The sequence below is a fragment of the Musa acuminata genome, chromosome BXJ2-8, assembly GCF_036884655.1.
Source record: "Musa acuminata AAA Group cultivar baxijiao chromosome BXJ2-8, Cavendish_Baxijiao_AAA, whole genome shotgun sequence".
Taxonomy (NCBI): domain Eukaryota; kingdom Viridiplantae; phylum Streptophyta; class Magnoliopsida; order Zingiberales; family Musaceae; genus Musa; species Musa acuminata.
The window spans coordinates 1,919,385-1,939,486 of NC_088345.1; the positions used below are offsets into that span (position 1 = coordinate 1,919,385).

The 20,102-nt window shown below is 35.1% G+C and overlaps 1 protein-coding gene across 2 annotated transcripts; it reads right to left on the reverse strand.

The window, feature by feature from the left end:
• Nucleotides 1–929: 929 nt before the first annotated feature.
• Nucleotides 930–20,024, reverse strand: LOC103994027 (delta-1-pyrroline-5-carboxylate synthase). 2 transcript variants are annotated; one of them, XM_009414287.3, is made up of 21 exons: nt 19,827–20,024; nt 18,067–18,138; nt 17,837–17,940; nt 17,624–17,726; nt 17,361–17,522; nt 15,647–15,924; nt 14,552–14,702; nt 14,281–14,445; nt 13,995–14,072; nt 13,759–13,848; nt 10,422–10,508; nt 10,189–10,275; nt 9,991–10,087; nt 9,726–9,829; nt 8,780–8,855; nt 5,599–5,749; nt 5,354–5,422; nt 3,167–3,233; nt 3,014–3,084; nt 2,156–2,230; nt 930–1,222 (listed from the first exon to the last, which is right to left on the reverse strand). In XM_009414287.3, coding segments are annotated over exons 1-21 (2,139 nt in total). In that variant the 5' UTR covers nt 19,878–20,024; the 3' UTR covers nt 930–1,221. The 2 variants fall into 2 exon arrangements, with proteins under 2 accessions (XP_009412562.1, XP_064975657.1); XM_065119585.1 differs by having other exon boundaries at nt 17,837–17,891; nt 19,827–19,868.
• Nucleotides 20,025–20,102: the final 78 nt, after the last annotated feature.

Genomic DNA, 20,102 nt, shown 5'->3' on the forward strand with positions numbered 1-20,102 from the left:
GGTTTAATAGAAATTAGCGGATATATATTGATTAGGTGACATAATTTTGGTACTTTATTTAAGGTGACATAATTTTGGTATTTTATTTAAGGTGACATAATTTTGGTACTTTGAGCAGAGAAGGGTGTTGAATGAAAGAATAAGAAAGATAAAAGAAAAGAAGGGATGTTATGCCCTAGCGAGGGAAAAGAAAAGAAATGTGCTCAAAATCATCGCTTATCGATAATACCTACAAAATCTTTTACACCCTAAATTCACGATAATCGTTCACCATTGTCTCCTTTTGTTGTGGCATGATGGATGCAGGAAAAGAAATTCAAATCACAAGAAAAGCAGCAGCGAGGAACGAGCAATTGCGAATTCTATAGAATGATGCAAACGAAAAATATCGATTCTTCGATCAGGTTAGCTAAGAAAGGAAATATCACGCATTTGGCCTCGAAGGACATTTGTCGGAGAGGGAAAGGGAAACACCGCAATCGTCGGAGAGGGAAAGGGAAAGGAAATATCATGATCTCTTAACGAACAATTCCAAGAAAAACCGCACTCGTCGGAGAGGGAAACACCGTTCCCATCCTCCCCCTTCATGACATCTGTCGGCACTGTGGACTAACAGTGGTAAATACTGGAAATAATTGGAAGGGTTGACGCTTGGCAAAGCTTTTTAAGAAGGAAACAAGGAGAGGGAGAGAGAGAGAGAGAGAGATAAAAGAACCAGACGATAATTCTCTCTACTGAAGCACTTTCCCAAAGAAAACTAGAGCTTCACCAGACTGTAAATTTGATGATTCGCAATCTAAATCATGGCAATATGCAGGTGACGCACCTCATATCAGCAGCTGACTACAGGGTAAGACGGGGACAACCAGAAATTATGAAATGATGCATGGCACTTGACATTTACACAACCAGAAAATATCTTTTGAAAGTTGTAGCAAAGAAAATATCATTTGAACGCTCTAGCAAAGATTGCACAGTATTTAAAATAATGAATAGACGATGCAACCAACATTTGATACATCATCAACCACTTACAGTGGAGAAATGACCTTATTCAGCAACGAGCTTGCTTACGAGGATCAACTGTTCCTACAAACCTAAAACAACAAGTCCTACACTGAAGAAGAAAATGCAAATCCTTTGCAAGTACTAGCTAGAACTGACTCTTGCATCAACTAATAACCAAATCCTCATTACTTCGTGGCTGGATATATTCATTTGCCTGTAACGAAAATTCAAGAGGGAAAAGTTTGTAAACAGCTACAAGACGCAATAGATAGAAACACTAGTAAGTTCTTTTCCGGAAGACCAAAACCAAGTATTCATGAAAACCCTTCTAGTGCATAAAATTCATGCAGTTTACAGGATACTAGAAAGTTTCGACTGTATTTAGGGTTGAAAATTTTCCATACCTAGAGCAGGTCCAAGGTCCCAAATCTCAAGCTTGAAGCTGACATTGCTTCAACAAGAAGGAAGCCAGGTCGGATATCGTTTATCTATGAGTCAAGTTTAAATGAACTAAAAATTAAGCCTGCAGTTCATTTTAAGCTCAATTAGCCTTCTACATCTAATTTGACCTTTTATATGGAAGGTAGGCAGAATTTGATCAAAGTTATAAGCTCCACTATAAAATGCCAACCTGGTAAAAAATACAACTAATGGACTTCCTATAGTTTTATCTCCAGAAAACTTTGATGGTTGACTCAATGGTACTGAACTGAAGGAGTCTTAAAAGGTAACTGATGATAGTGCACTGGTAGATAATGAGAGTCAGGATAATTTCACCATTATCATGTTATAGATTATTAATACAGAAAGAGACAGAATTGACCAGTGGGAATTAGATGAATAGTTCGATCTGGATTCAAAAAAGCAACACAACCAAACAAGTTATATTAGCTGGCCGGACCACTCGAATTGACAGATCGGCAGGACCAAACCCCTACAGCAATCAAACTCATACACTTCTCTTACCCTTGCCCTAAGCTCACTCCTAGTGTCTTACGGTATTCATCTTCACCTTCTCCAGCTTCTAAGTTCAGATGTGGTGTAAAGTCAATAAAATCTTACGTAGAAATAGTTAAATCTCAACAATCAACATATTACACTTTACACAGATAAGAAGAGAAGATCAGCGCTAAATTCTGAAACTTACTACACTGGAAGATTCCGGTGGGTGTACACTACCCCTTTATCACCATCGACAATTTGTCCATTACCTTTCAAAATCCTAGATGAAACACACAAAAAAAAATCACACAATACACAAGGATTTCATATACTTGATGAACAGAAACAATTTATACAGGTATTACATGCAAGGAGTCATGATAGGCAAAGCTTCACAATCAAATGAATGAAAGTGCAGTGCTCTAGTGAACGATAAGTTATAGAAGTAATAGCACAATATATGAATATTGCATTCTTGCACATCAATGAGAAATAAATGATGCTTTGTGATCAATGGGTATGTTTTTGCTAGCTTTAGGAAATCTTTGTGATATTGAAAGCAAGGTGTGAATACCGTTCGGTCAAGTCTTGGCTTTGCTTTGCATTGATTTTCTTCATTTTTGGAAATATCAAAAGTTGATATTTGGTCTATTCAGGCTCATTTCGAACTTTGAATCCTTAGAACTGTTGCATCACCTTTCTAACTGTATAAACTATTCATGAATACCGAACATATCAAAGATGTTGATGATGATGATGATGATAAAGTACATGCATATATAATCATCATTATATTTTTTCTGGAGTTACCATTACTTTCATACTGTAATAATTATTATCATGAAAGGGATCCTGGCTACTTTTAAGTATATAACCATGTAAAGTTTGTTCCTGCAAAAAACATTCAGTTTACTTTTGCATAAAAACTTGCTGTTTGTGATCAATAGTGTAATGATAGCTTGATAAACACCAAATTTTCAAGTGTTTCAAGAAACTAAAAAACCAATAAACAGGGAAATAAACATTAGCAGGACTAGGCAAAGTAATTTAATGTGAAACTTACCATCGGGTGGTTAGTAATCCTTCGACACCAACAGGTCCCCGAGCATGAATCCTACTTGTACTTATACCCACCTTCTCAAGCCATAAACAAATTATGCCAAAAAAATTTGACAATAATAATATATCAAAATAAAAATAATTTTAGAAGAATTACCTCTGCACCAAGTCCAAAACGGGCTCCATCACAAAAGCGTGTGCTTGCATTGTAAAACACTGCAGCACTAAATAAGGAAAAAAACATCAAGCTCTTGTCTTCCGATATTCAATGTACACATATAATTGAGCTATCTAAGAAAGATGACTATAGGAAAGTACAGAACAACTGCAGTACACAACAAAACATTACTGTTTTGGTACATAGTTATCTGAACAAGCAAACTTACACATGAGATTTTGATATATAATTCAACAGAACCAACAAAAAATTTATTGACTTAATCTAGCTAAAATAGCAAACATGCAACCTTATAAACAAGTTAGTTAGAGAAACATTATCTTGTAGAGCAACTAACCGACTTTATTTCAACTAGAAGGTTCGTTCAACACAAATCAAGGGGTTGATTATTTGATCCTCAATATGCATAGATATTCCCCACAAGGATTGATATATTGTACCGTACCGAAGTTTCGATATTCTCTCGGTACGGTATGGTACTGTATACCGCTCGGTATATATATATATATATATATACATATATATATATACATATATATATATATACATACATATATATATATATAAGTAAAAAAAAAATTTCGACGATGTCGCCTCTATATATATAAATATATATATATATATATATATTTATATTTATATATAAAAGTTTTTAAAAAATGTGCGACGTCGCCTTTATATATATATAATTTATTTATTATTTATTTATAAATAAAAAAATACCGCTCGGTAGCAAGCAGTCCGCATACCAGTTTACTGTCGGACCGGTATGTACCGGGCGTTATTATTCGAAACTGTATACCTTGATTCCCTGAGGCTTAGGCAATTTACTTTATCCATGCTATGAAAACTTGCCTAAGCCTCAGGCCTGTGCCAGCAATAAACACCAAGTCCAGCAAAGTGATCCAAAAATGGATCATACAAAATTACAAACTTCAAATGAGTCTTTCATCAAGCTTGGAAGTAGTATGAACCAAGGTATGCAATACCGTACCATACCGGTGTTTCGAGGTTGGCTCAGTACGGTATGGTACCGGTGTATCGAGCGGTACACCAGGGCTTACCGAGCAATTTCCTCTTACTGTAGCACTATAGCGTAGCTACAGTGTATTACTGTAGCATAGCTACAGTGTATTACTGTAGCACTATAGCACGGTCCATCCGATAGCGAGCAGTCCGCGTACCAGTATGCCGTCGGACCGGTACATACCGTTCATACCGGGCGGTATCATTCGAAATTGCATACCATGATATGAACTATGAAGTATGAACTATGAAACATGGTCAGTTGGCAACAAGTTTAGAACTGCAATAGAACAGTTAAAATCCATATAAACCGGCTATACAAACAATTGTTTCTTTCTTTGCTTAACTATTCAATGACGATTATTATCTTTGTCACATCTCAGTAATTCACAAGAAAGGCCCAGACCTACTTCCCGTTATTTGACAAGGAAACATCAAATTTCAGCATCATCATGTGCTCCTATGTAATTCAAATATCCACTCCATACATATTTTCAGATCTGTAGTCAGATTATTTTCAGATTTCAATGTCATGATTCATGATCTTTATTGATTTAAAAGTTTTGAATTATATATAAAAGAAAAAAAATACATGCTTGATGTTAAAGTGAATTATTTTAGGTTATTGAATTATTATTATTTGATTTTCCTTACATTTGCATGATGTTGAATAATAATTTTTATTGCAATTTTATCATGTTATTTGAATTTTATCATGCAAGTACTAATCAAAATCAGCAGAAAGTGGAGAACTAATGTAAAATCAAAAAACCATTATAGTAACATTTTGAAACTAATGTAAGATGTTATCTTTCATCACCTTAATCTGACCTTAACATAAAACTTAAATCTTGAAGCTTATTCTAACAAATTAATGTCTCATTTTAAAGTTGCTTTACTTTTAAATGTGATCCTTGACGACAAATCAAAAGAACCAAGAGAGCGATCAAAGTTTGCAGTAATAGAAAATTTTGTTCCTATTAACTAAGTGCAACTTTGTAAAATAGCTGCAAGAATATTATAATAAATAATACTAATTACAGAAACAAAAAAATGCATGATGCACACAACACAACAAACAAGAACAAAGAGGCAGCCTGCCTTGTACATATTACACCATTTAAAACAGCAGACAGATACCTGTCAACTTGATGGAGGAAGATCTCTGCAGCTTCAAGATCCTTGGCAATAATGCAGTCAGTATGCGCACTGAAAAACGAAAGCAAACATTCACTTTTAATAAAGTTAATTTTAACCATTCTTTCTCAACGATGGCATTCTTTCTCATTGATAACAGAGAAACTAAAAATAGCAGCCATGATGATAGGTGCCAGCCAATAAAACTTAAATTGGAAAATTCAAGGTCAGTAGAAACTAAAATATACCTTCCATGATGATGTATGTGGTCAATAGCAGCATGTATATCATCAACAACTTCAACTGTACAAGCCATTGAGTTGTATTCATGATGAAGCAACGGTGCTTCAGGAATGTCAAACTCAAGACTTGCTCTAGGTCCACCAAATAAGGCAACTCCTGTGATTGAAAATGGAAATAAAATTCTGTTGGCATTTTAAAACAACCATTAATGTATAGAAAATAGAAAGAACTTCAACAGGACAAATGAGATGCTTAATTTTGTGAAGATTCATTTTATAGGTTTTTTGCACATTAATTGCACCAATATTCCACTAAATTAGCACTAACCAAAGCACACTAATGAGATTTTAACAATGATCCTTATAACTTAGAATGACATTAGGACCACCAAAAAAGTAATGATCCAAGTAATCTGCGATCTTAAAAAACTTTATATATATGAGCCTTGCCATATAGCTTAAAATGCTTAAGACCAAGAATCGAGGAGTCAATCATCAAATGTACAAATGCAAGCCTATATTTTCAATGTCAGTAATCAAAAGAACACAAAGACTTCATTTCACCAGTGTCTTTTGTCATGCCATGTGAACCATTGTGACTAGCCCTACCTGCAACACAATATCTTAAGCTGTAGCTTCTATTGTAAACCTATACAGCTGAGGAAATTAACTGTCAGTGGGAAGTAATCATATTATATCTGGAAATCATTTATAAGATGGAAATCAACCTTGTTGAATCACAAGACTACTGCAAACAAATGAACCTGGTTAACAATCATCAATGTTGACCTGCCAGCCTTTTGCCGACTGGCCAAATCTTCTGCTGCAATAATTCTTTGTACACCATAAAACTTAGCCTACCTCCCAGATTATAAGAACACACATCATGCATTCAATAAAACTGACAAAAAAATTTCAAGGCTACGGATGCCCAACCTTGATTGTACATTACATGATAGTAAATATTGATTCACAGCACCTTCAAACACCCACACTAAGGAAAGATTGGATGGACTTAATGGCAAGTCTTATAGTCTATTTATAGTATTTTTCAAGGATTGAAATACCGTACCATATCGCTGTTTCAAGCTTGGCTCAATATGGTATGGTATCATGTACTGAGCGGTACACCTAATTTAGGTGTAAAATCATCCGAAAATACCTGGAAAAAAAAAAAGAATACATACCTCTAATTAAAGAAAGAGAAAACATACTTCTTGATTAGAAAATTCTTCCTCTTAATCTTCCCAAATTAGCCTCGATTCAATTCACAAATCGTTGTTTTGTAAAGTTTAGGAGAGCACAAATATGAGAAAAAAAAAGAGTTTGAGATAGTTTAAGAAAGAATAAGAATGAAATGGAGTGAAATAGGGGAAAAGAAGAGTTTTAAAACCTATGAGAAAGGGCTGATCATTGGAGCACTGTTACCGAGCGGTAACAGTCGAAATCGACCGTTACCAAGTTGTGCTGGCCGATAACGGTCAAACTTTCAACCGTTACTGCCCGATATAACCCTGTGTCATCCGATACGGGGCGATGTTAAACGTTCCGCCCGGTAGCAGGCGGTCCGCGTACCGGTATACTGTCGGACCAGTACGTATATTATTCGAAACTGTATACCTTGGTATTTCCTATCCTAAACTGCTCTCTATCATAATAAGACTTTCAATGCTCAATCAATTGTAATAGTGTAATACCACTTGGCCATGACTTGATAATCCTAATCATGTCCACCTTTAGAGAAGTAGCTTAAGACCACTCGATATATCATTCTTGTGCTAAACCACATTAATCTTCTCTCCAATCAAAATCACCATCATGATTCTTACATCCCTAAGAAGCTCAAAATCTTATGCATCCTCAAATGAAGTTTTTGCCTAGCAGCAGCAAACCAGAAAACCAGACATGGTACATGCTGAGAGGAACAGGGACGTGTACTAGCATTAAAATAGTTCTACCTGGAAAATGGAATCCATGGAAAGAAAGAATAGTATGCCACAATTAACCATGTCATATTTTCTAATACAAAGAACTAGAGATGCAAGACAGAGACATAGAACAGAAGCCAAAGAAGATTAAAACATTTATCTGCCTTGGGAATAAAAAAAGTACTTAAATTTGATTGTGTTAGAAAGATATGACTCGACTGGGACTAGTATGAAAAGAAAAATAAAAAGCTGACCTAAAGAGCAATTAAAGAAACATATAAACACCAAACAGACTTATTCAATCATAGAAGGAAGAATTTAGATTTACATCTCACATGTGAATGTCGAAATTACCCTATTGAGAAAGAACATTCTTTTTAATCATCTAAACTTCAACAAAATAATCATTTAATACTTACCACCCTCCACTTTTAATAGAATCCTCTAGTGCAAGAAGAAAAAGAAAAGCTTCAGAACATTTTAGAAAATTCTATGTTCTGGAGTCAAGGCCAATCTCACACCCAACCTTTATTTCCAAAGTACATCTACTTCAAAATTTGTTTAAGAATAATATTCCTTATTTACATGAATCTCAACTAAAATAAACTTTCTTGAATAGGATCTTCAATTACATACTTTTTACATTTTGATTTAATGTTTCTTCTTCTTTGATAATTTTGGAAGTTTAAAGGATTATGTTGTGATATTATACAAAAAATCCCTATAAAATATTATGTGGATTAAAATAAAATAAAGTAGCTCTTGCATCACATAAGCACATAGCAAGGACTCAGATAGAATCTAGTAGAACCTAAAAGAAATGGAATCATCAGAAAATAACCCTGGAAAAAGCATAAAACATGAGGAATACAATGTTGATTTCTTGCTTATGTTCTGCAGGAACAACTGTCCTTTCAACAACTCAATTGAACTTTCACGTGCTTGTTCTCAGGCTACACAGCTTATGAATATTTACCATTGCAACAGAGTTGTTTGGGTTTCTGCAATGCACATATTCATGACTCTTTTTCATCAACAAAATGCTTATAATGCAAACTGCATGCAGCAACAAGAAATTTTATACGTTGTTATAGCAAAGTTTAACAAAAAATAATAATGAGACATGAACTTTTTCTTTACTTGAATGCATTAGTGCTCCTAATAAGCTTTGCACTATATAATTCTGCAATCAACCAAATTTGCACAATGGTTACACTTTAGCTGAAGAAAAGTCTGTAACTTGATGATAATGATCAGACCTTCACTTTTGAGCTCCACTATTAAATCATTAAGCCCCTCAGTCTTCAAGAGATCCTTGTGTATAAGAAGTGTTTCCTGCAAGAAACAGAGATCAATTTTAAATTAAATAAATTATCATCACATAGTTTAGAGACAACGAAGTGATTAATAACAGATACATTTGACTAGATAATGTATGTTTAATTTGAAGGAAAATGGAATTGCATAGGAATCCCTAGAGGATAATTTTTCAGTAGTAGAAAAACAGCAGAGTCAATAGTGATTTCTTGATGTTTCTCTTGATTTGATTAAGAAAATTAATAGAACAACATCTTGGATGAAGTATCAAGCACTTGAATTTTTTTCGATCGTCAACACACAACTTGGGTAGAAGTGCAAAAAAACAGACTAATGCACTAGACTCCAGCCAATGAAGTCCAGAAGGGTCAAAGGTACCAATGCTTATTTAGTTCAAAACTATTGAAGACATGAGCCCAAAAAAGGACCAATGTGGCAAAGATGATACTCCTTTTATTCAATGGCAAAAGACGAAAGCACAAACTAAGTAACAAGCAAAGTTTATAACATCACTTCAACAGCCAACAAAGATGCAGACGGCTATTTTCAATTCAGTTTAGTATGAGCTGTATAACCCGGTAAGCTCACAGCAACGGACTTGCCGGGTTGTTTACATGCTTCGAGTGGTGAACATATCATGTAAGCAGACCGATACCAAATTGTGTCCTATCCACTTCTCTCCTACTCTCTCTGGTCCAAGCAGTATTGATCTATATTGTGTTGCAAATGTGAATCTGTACCAGTAATAGATACAAAACCAATCTCTAACATAGTAGAATCTGTACTGGCGATAGATACAACCACTCTCAAATGTTTCAATACTTATGATAGATACAAAACCAATGACATAATCATAATAGAATTGATTTCAATAAGATGAAGAAATACCATAGCATTACAAGCTGCTGGATAGTCAATCTTAGCATCTAACACGATATGCTTTGCCATTTCCATGTCAGCAGATTTGTCAACATATACATGACAGATGCCATCTGGAAGGTAAACATTGAGACCTCATAAATAGGACTTCGTAAACATTGAGACCTCATAAGTCTCTACCATGACAGATGTAGAGAATAATGCATCATAAATATGACCATAATTTTAAAAGAAAATAATCAACAAGTAAATATAGCACTATTGTTTGCAATACCTGCATGACCTAGAACTGGAATCTTGGTGGATTCCTTGATTTGATCAACGAGTTTATTACTACCTCTTGGGATAACAAGATCAATTACATCATCAAGCTGGAAAGGTTGTCATAAGGAGTGACAATTATGGATCTCATGAGTAATGTATCCTCAAGAAAGTTAAAAATCGGAAGATTATTACTCTAATGCAAGCTCACCTTTAGCAAATCTGGAATCTCATCTCTAGATGTAACAAGCCCAATAAGCTTTTGGCCTATAAAATCTGGAATTGCTCCCGTAATGACCTAACAAAATATGAAAGCTTCGAAAAGTGATTTTGTACCTAATGGAAAAGAACTATTTAACATCAAATTTGTGTGTATATATATAGATGAAACAACTGTTTGTAGGATGCACATTCTTGAAGCAGAATTTGCATAAAGAAACAAACCTTATGCAAGATTGCATTAGATCTCATGGCTTCTTTGCCCCCTTTCAGAAGAAGGCCATTCCCACTTCGAATAGCTAAAGAAGCAATCTACAAAAGAAGAATCACCATCATAAAAAGAAGGGACATAAAACATGTTTTTATATCACAAATAGTACTAATTTCAAGTAAAATGCATGATATAATGAAGCACTTTGAAAGCTTGAATGTCCTGAAATATAAGAGGACACTAAACACATAAACAGGAAATACAACCATACTTATATACATATTGGTTAAGTGTATCACGATTGAAGGACAAAAGTTCCCAACTTTTTAGTAACAAATCTTTTCAAACAAAATCCCTAGCAAAAGAATGTAGATGTTCAGTAAAATGACAAGCCCAATATTTTGTGTGCAGAATCCAAGCGAGAACGCTGTGATGTGGTTAATGGGGACAGGAGTAAACTATTCTGGTACGCATAGCTGAACATTGTCTGTGTGGATCCACGAGGCATGCTGAGATGGCATCTTCGTAGTGGCTGGCTTATGGCTGAGGTGGTAGACAGTTTACCGCTTCACAACTTACCTTTTATGAAGAAAAGTTATAAAGATTTGCATACTTAGGTACATCCATACATAAATGTCAGCACGCGTACTATTATTATTATTATTATTATTATTATTATTATTATTTTCTATTCCTTAAAATCTGAATTTGCAAGGTAGTCGTTCAAGCTTTCTTATCTGTACATTATTCCTAGAAACCTTAGTGCAACTATAGAAGAAAAAAACATTCTGAAGATACTCCATAAAGAGAATGAAATGTTTAAAGTCTCAACTACCTCTTTCTTCATCAAAGTGTCACTGCCTCCAAATTAGAGAACATAAAAAAAGAAAATGTTGGCCTTTTTAATCCTCACGTTTTCAATCATCCCCAAACCATTTATTGTTTGGTGAAGGTATACAAACACATAATTTAGCTAAAAAAATCCCAACCATGATCCTTATTGTATATTTTAAATGTTTGGTATGAATATCAGGGGATTGAAGAGGCAAACTATTAAATTTTCAAAGTTTGAATGGGTGGTCAATGAAGCTGTAATAAAGGAAAAATGATGGTGACTGAAAACAAAGGGATACTAAGAAATATACATCTCCCTCTTATCTTTGAAGTTATCTATTATGTTACTTTCATTAAGATATTTGTCTTAATCATAACATAAAGCTCTTTTGCTCCTATCCATGCCAATTTTGTTGCTTGATTGTAACCAGACATAATAAAGAAAAAAGAAGACTTAAGGGCATGCCAACATTCAAAAACAAGTATCCAGGTATCATCTCCATTTTTCATCCCTATTTTCCAATCAATCTATAAAAATAAAGGATTCACACTTACCTAGTCAGATTTCAAAATTTTCTCTCATCTTTTTCCCTCTTTTCATCTTTTAATTTCTAGTAGTGATGCTGAAATGGTTGGAGTGGTGGTGGTGGGTAGTGTTGCTATATTAATGTAAATGACAATAACAATGGCAATGGTAGTAATGGTGATGGTGGTGATGATAGTAGTAATGTTGGTGGCAATAGAACGGTGAGTTATACCATGCATAACAATGATTGTGGCAGCAGGGACAATGGCAGTGTGTGCCATAGTGATGGTGGCCACAGTAGTAAATGTGATGATAGCAATGATAGTGGAGGTGACAGCATTGGGGTAATGGTGCTAACGATGATAGTGACAAACTGCCAATGATGGCTTGATGGGAATGGTGTCTAATGTGGCAGCAACAATGATCCAATTAATTTAGTACAGAAGAGTCTTATAGAGTTCAGAAACTTCTAATTTTCTGAGGTCTATACAGAGTCAGAAAACTGAAAAACCAGTTTTCCAGGAAAATTGGTTTCCATCTTTAATCAAAGAAAATGTTTTTTTTTGTATTCTTGAAATTCTTTTTGGAAAATTGGAACTTTTTTAGCAAGTAAATATGTCCCTTGCTATTATCACTGATTGAATAAATATGAAAACAAGAACAAGAATTAAACAAATAATAAATGACTGAGAGGCATGACAACCATACAACAAGCAAGCTAAACAAGATCAGAAGATAGGCTCAGAATATAAACAAAGTGGCATTAAAAGCTTACCCAAGCCAATCAATCATTCATAATGTCTATATATTAACTTGACTGACATGCCATAAGAAAAGTTCAGAATATAAACACAAAGCAGAATAAACATATAACATGTATAAATTAACTTGATGTAACATGTCATAGAAAAAGCTCAATGTGCACATTCAAATAAGACCAAAATGCAATAAATATCATTATTTTCATATAAATACATGCCTCAAGATAACTGTTTCTGAAATATTCAGTTTGTTTAGTCATGAACAGGAAAGAAACAATTAGTCTGTAGATACCTGAGTAACCAGAGGTTAAAGAACTACCAAACAAGCAACTAAAGCTGATACTTCTGTCTATCCATGACCTTAGCAGAGATAAGCTCAAGAACTTGGCTACAGACTAAGAGGGGGAGAGAAATCTTGACAATGAAAATCCAAAATCTCGGATCAATTCAGAGACAATTTTCAAATAAGTAGCTATTATTCTACACAAATAAAGGTCTATTAGTTATAATCTACATTGTTATGAGCATTCAATCAGTTGGATGTATAATCATTACATTTGCAAAGATCAAACATGCCATTTTCTACTTCTAGATCACCTGCACCAATGATTCCATAGTGTTTTTTGCAACCCAACAACACTTGAAAACAAGCCATATGATAACCAAATCCTTACTCTACATTGTCAACAGATTCTCATAAAGAATCACCTCAAATATTTGTCCAGAGAACAGCTATCACATAAGACGAAGAGTATGGAAAAGGCATAATGTCATAATAAAAGCCACAATATAACCTTTTGCTACTTTAATAGCACTTGCTTAATTATAGTTTTTTAATTATTGAAAAGCTGAAAACCAAACTTTCCCCAAGAATTATCTCTAATAATATGCTATTTCTTCATATTTCTTAGACTGAAGTGTCCAGAATTGATTATTTAATTGATTAAGCTTTAACGAATGAGATGAGGCATATTACCATGGAGATAAAAGATGCCATATCATTGTAGCCTCAGAAAATAACACCATATACATAATGGTTGATTATCAGAAAGGTGTTATGTTTTCGTTACTAAAATAAGCTGCACAAATGTGTGTTGCTGATTGGCAAAAGCTAATTTGTGAAGCATAAAGTAGGTAAACATCATGGTGTCAAAAATCCAGTGGCCAGTGGCCTAACTTGCTCATAAGCCACAAGAGAAAAGGGCTATATCTTTAAGTGTTATGGTATACCTGAACTAAGGCATCAGGCCTGGACTCAAACACAATGAGGAGAACGCCCAAGGGGCAAGATGTCTTTTCCAAGATTATTCCTTCTGCAAGCTGAATAAATAGTATACATCAGATTTTCAGAATTCTGAAACAATTTACCACCACGATGAATAATTTTACTTGCAGGCATTGCATTTGCACCAAATTCTAACTACCATCATAAACATGCAGGATACATGATATCTGCAAGTACTTACCTCTGTTCTTTTCAAGACACGATATATTGGATCTTCCATATCTGCAAGTATACGAATGGAATTTGCAAGGCTAGATATCTGTCAAAAAGTGAATATGTCTAATGCAAATAAGATGAGTGACCACAAGGAAAACATTAATATAACATAATGCTACTACATTTCATAGTACATAATAAGAATTTGAATACAAAACAAATAGTACCTCGAGCTAGAAATCAATGTAAGGCTATAATTCATAAATATAATCTTGCAACAAGGAAAATAACATAAACTTGTAATTCCTTGCCTTGCCTGGCTTCAGAGTCAATCTAGAAATCAATGATTTTTCATATTCAGCCTGTTGCGCAGCTGCAACATCAGCCTCATTTTCAGTTCTAATTAATTCCTCATTTGCCTCTAAAGCATCGGCAATGTCCAACAAAATCTTCTTGCGGGCCTCTGATGAGACAGTCTGGTGATAAACCCAAATAGGAATGAGTTGAAATTTATTAAAATGGTACAAAAAAGGACCAGCAATTCATGTATTCTTTCTACGGTATCCCTATCATGTACATTACCTGAAGTCGCCTGGAACATTCCCTTGCTGAAACTGCCATGTTGTGTGCACCATCTTCTCCAAGCAGCATCCACTTACTTGCATCCTGATGAAAGAGGGTACCAACTCTCTCACCTTTAAGTACCTTTGTAATGCTATCAGTAGTGAAACCACTTCAAAGACAAAAAAAAGAGTATCAGAATTTAATATATATAAATATATATATGTATGTCACCAAACTTTTGGATGAAGCTAGTTGGATAAAAAGAAGAATCAACTTCTTGTAAAGATTGAATCTCTTAAACAGCCACATGAATCAACAAAACAACAATGTTCAACTGCCTGCATAATGGCAGGCAATGCTTCCACCTTCACTTGCTACCAGGGTTCTGCCTTATAAGTTCTGTTACAGGATCAGAACCTTTTTTATCTTGCCCCGAGTTTTCAAGATCAAATAGGTGCAGTTTTTAACTGACTCACCTAGTCTAAAGTCTCAAGTTTTGATTTAAAGCCCACACCAGTTAAGACCCTTTTAAGTATTAGGACATCAAGGGTTTGAGCAATTGAGAAGTACCAGTGGACTCATCCTCCTCAGCAAGGACTTTAGACAAGTATCTGCATGTCAGCAAACTCCACTGGAAGAAGCATGAAGATAGTCCACCTATAAACTAAAATATATGGTGCATAAGATTTCATGAACTTGCTAAAAGCATCATAAATAACCATAGAAAGGTCAAGGCATGCCACAGAAGCTATTGAAACCTAGGCCTTCATCCACATCCATTGGACTCCACAACACCAAATCCTGATAAAGTTCTTATGAAAATCAGATTGGCCATGTGAACAGGATCATGGAGCAGCTCTTTTAAACTCTATTCAAGTCATACAAGGATGGCTGACATGCAAGGATGCTTTAGAATTAATTGCAACAGATAAGAAACAAACATGTGAAACCCAAATAAATTGTCTTCCTGTATCAAACTTTAGAGGACTGATGTGTAATCAGACAACTCAGTTGCAGATAATAACAAAAGTTCAAAAAGAAACTGCACATTGTTGCAGCATTGATTATTCAGGGCTTGACATTAGAAAAAGAAGGCAGCAAGACAATGAATACCTGGTGATCACAACAGGGATGCCTGCATAAGCAGCATAGACTGCAGCCTTCACTTTAGCAGTCATACCTCCTCTTCCTACCCTGGACTTGTCTCCAAAAGTTATCTCGCTCTGATGCCTCTCTTTCACATATGTATGTATTAATTTTGAATGTGGTTCTCCAGGGGGACCACTATATAGACCTTCAACATCACTTAGCAGAACAAGAAGATCAGCTTTTAATTCCAAAGCCAACAAAGCTGCTAGACTGTCATTGTCCCAAAAGATGCCAAAAGAGTCCTGCAAATATTATTAACTATTAGGATAAGAGCCAAATAATGAATGACATGGTCTGAACAAAACAAGAAGAACTAAACAGATCATCAATTTATAATAATTAGGCTCACAACAATATAACAAGTTAATTTTGAGATTTTTAAACAGTAGAAAAATCCTGTTATATTTGGTTCAGTGAAAAACTTTAGCTACAAAAGGATCATAGACAAAGTGGCAAATATATAAATGGGCATACATCAAACTTTCAATAATATGATAATCAATAGCAAAAGCCAAGAAGAGATGTTTTATACACATAAAACCCAATTTGTTTGTGATGAATCACATGTCATTTTACACACAAAATATGATATAGAAGTTTGTAAATTAAATAAAATGAAATGTCTGGCATCACATACTCTAAAGTAAACATTCTAAATTCAAGAAGCTTAAGAAGTCATTGGTAGAAGAAGCAAAAGTTGAAGAACTTGGCTGGAATTTGTTCCAGCTGTTGTTAATATATACACATCAAACCTAAAAAAATTGTCATTGCAAATAACAAAAATCTAATTTCCCCTGTACATTAAAACCCAATTTGTTGTGATGAATTGCATGTCATTTTCTACATAAATTATGATATAGAAATTTGTAAAAAAATTATATAAAAGAAAATGGTTCTGGGCCTTCTGGCATCAGATACTCCTAAGTAAACATTATAAATTTCAAGAAGTTTAAGAAGTCGTTATTAGAAGCAAAAATTGAAGAAATTGGCTGCTCTGTTCGAGCTGTTGCTAATATATCTAAATCAAAACCTAAAAAAGTTTATGTTCTCATTGAAAATAACTAAAATCTAATTTCTCCTTATCCTAATAGGAAATAGCAAAAGATTTAATATTATGTTGGTATGCTAAAATTCCATAAATACTTAAAACAGTTATGTAGTCAAACTTCATGGGACAAAATGTTGGGGTTTCAGAGAAGTTCGATTTGGATCATCTATCCTTTGTGACCCCTTGTGATGCTCATCGTCGCCAATCGTCACTGACCCAGATCCTCCTCCTCTTCCTCCTCCTCCTTTGTCTTCACTTTCTTATCCTTCTCCTCCTCCTCTCCTTTTCTTCTTCTCCTCTTCCTCCCTGCCTCCATCTCTTCATCATTACCATGACAACATACAACGTACTGCATGTCAATACACCAATATGAACTAGACCCATACCAATCCAACTAGTAACTGGTATAGGTCTAGTATCTGAGATACTACACCATGCTTGTTACAACTAGAATAGAAGTCAAAAGATGATAAGGTACCAACAATTATCTTCAAGTTTAAGTATGGCATGGCATCAGGCAGCAGAACCTGATAGAGAATGGCAACTTCTCGTAGTGGCAGCCACCAAACAAGATAGATCCAATTACAAAATGACATGTTTAGCTAATAATAATTATCACATTTGACATACCTCATACGGAGCTTTCCTCGTACTTATTGCATCATTTTCATTGAAAACAGGGATAACTCTTAAAGCTAACAATGTATTCACTGTCTGAGAGAGTTGCATCCGGAAATCTGGGTCTTTAAAATCACTATCAGTGACAAGAAGCTGAGATGATGTCACATCCAGCTGCATTACAAATTATATTACTGTGATAAAATAATACAGGTTTTACTGTCTAATGAATCAACTAGAAGTATGTGCAGCAAGAAACAAGCCAGAAACCATGCCTGACTAAATAAGGTATCATATAAAGCCATTAGGCCACTTTGACCAACAGAAGCACAGGCTTTCCCATCTAGCTCTACTTGTGGTTTCTGGAGATCAGCAAAGCTGCAAAAATGGAGTTAATATGATTGGGATAATAATAACCAGGATTTATATGTTGACGCATCAGTTCTCTAAATAAGATGGTTTTGATGAAAACCAGAATAATCTTGTACCTGCTATTGACCAGTTTCCTGTATCTAAGCCTTTGCCGGCCAACACCAACTGCACCTGAAGTGACCATGATTACTTCAAAACCACTAGAATTAAGTTCTTTAATCTGCACATATCTCATTTCAATTGGTAAGAAGGCATAATGTTTAAATTCTTATATGCAAATATAATGTAATACGATTGATGAAGCACTCTTGTAAATGAAAACAAAAAAGTTTCAGTATATCAACACCTGCTCACAAAGGGCCCCCAGTCTTCCAAGAGCCAATCTCCCTTCTGTCCTTGTGACAACTGCAGTCCCCACCTAACATATATAAAAAGAAAGTAAGCACGCATCCAACTTTTCCAGGCAGCTACTCTAAAGATATTTGGAGCTATGTCCTCAGACTCGTGGCATTTGATGAAATATTTGACATTTGTATTCAGAGTTTTGTTGGACTAAAGCTTCCATATATGACATCTTTTACGCATGTCATCATCTGAATAGTTTGGTCAGCCTTCATACAACACATATGGATGGAGAGAAATAGAAGAAGGCTACTGTCGGATTGTTTAAGATACCTTATATGTCATACTTTTCATGCATGTTACACTCTGAATAGCTTGGTCAGCCTTCATAATTACATATAGAAGGACAGAAGTACAAGAAGGGGATATCAGTCTGTTCAAGATACTACACCTTTCCCAGGTCTTGTAAAAGGCTATATCAGTGTAATATTGTGTCAAAAAATGGGATTCAGTTTGGAGTTGCTTGCTCATTGGTTTGTTGTTGGCGTAAATTTATATATTACGATCTGTATGTGTTGAGTAATTCAATTTTTCTCTCTTTTATAGTGCTATTTTTTTTATAATTATCAGCTTTCTTTAAGTGTAGCAGATATCAGCACACTTTTCTGGATGATTGAAAATCATAGTTATCCAAAGAAGAAAATAAAGAATATGCCATTTTGCAGGCACCATATTGGAACCTTCCCCCTACAAGAACAAGTAACATAGAGAGAGTATAAACAAAAATCTTGAGCCTTTTCTTAAGATGATTTAGACGTGATCGCTTTTAGAAACAAAAGGGCAACACCAGTTAATTCCCACAAAATTGACAAATCAAAATATTACTAGATTCTATCACCATATACACCACATTTTGGAGACAAATGATTCAAGCTTTTGGGAAAAGGATCAAAGCACGCAAGGACAAGAAGGGGATCTACGAAATTAAAGACCAAAGTGCACCCAATAGATTCTATCCCCACGTACATCACATGTCAAAACAAAAAACAATTATAAATTATCATTTTATCATGAGAAAAATCAAATCACAAGTAAAGAATCCATTTCAAGATTAGACAAGAGTTTTACTAGACCCTAGTGAGGGGACCTACCGGATCAAACACCAAGATAATGTTAAATATATTCAATCCCTATATATGCCGTACTTAATAAACAAAAGTGATATTCTGTCTGCCATTTTCTTGAGAAGAAAGAATCAAATCACATATAAGAACCGATTTCGAGACCGGAATACGGTTTTACCAAACCCAAGAATGGAAGAGCCCCCAGACCGGAGAAGGATGAAGAGGGGATCTATCAAATGAACCACTCATCCCCACGTACCACTTCAGAGGCAAAACCGATACCCCATTTACTGTTCCATTGAGATAAAAATGATCAGAGAACACATCAAGAACCGATTTAGACAACCGACTAGAGATTGACTACACCCAAGAGCAGAAGCTCCGAAAATGGGATCTATCAAATCGAAGACCGAGATCCACCAGTAGATTCTATCCCCATATGCACCAGATTATTTTAGGCAAAAACGATTCCCCATTTGCTGTCATACTGAGATAAATAGGACCAATTCACACAACACTAAAGAACCCATTCCGAGCTAGGGTTTTGCTAAACCCAGGAACGTAAGAGCTCCAGACCGCGACGCGCAAGGAAGGAGGAAGAAGAGATCGAAGGAGATACAGAAGCAGGAAAGAGAAGCACCTTTATGACGAGGCGCTTCACTCCCTTGATGAAATCTCGAGTTGGATCCATGGCGGCTGCGTGCGGCGAGTAGACCAGGTCGGCTAGCACTGGAGTCGGAGACGAGATGTACGTGACAACCTCCTCTTGTTAATGCTGTTGCTACGCTTTATATCGACCCATCGGCCTCGGTCATCACCTTTGTGCCCTCCTCTAGGATAAGATTTTTCATCGATTCTCTTTGCCTAAATTAAATAAGATAAAATGGATAACAGAACGAGGACGAACAAGCAAATA

Coding starts and splice junctions, on each gene's coding strand:
- LOC103994027 (XM_009414287.3), bottom strand. CDS start 19,877: ATGGATCCAACTCGAGATTTCATCAAGGGAGTGAAGCGCCTCGTCATA. Junction 17,727..17,836: donor AGGAAACTGGTCAATAGCAG/GTACAAGATTAT, acceptor CCATTTTTGCAG/CTTTGCTGATCTCCAGAAAC. Junction 2,231..3,013: donor GGATTACTAACCACCCGATG/GTAAGTTTCACA, acceptor TGTTTCATCTAG/GATTTTGAAAGGTAATGGAC.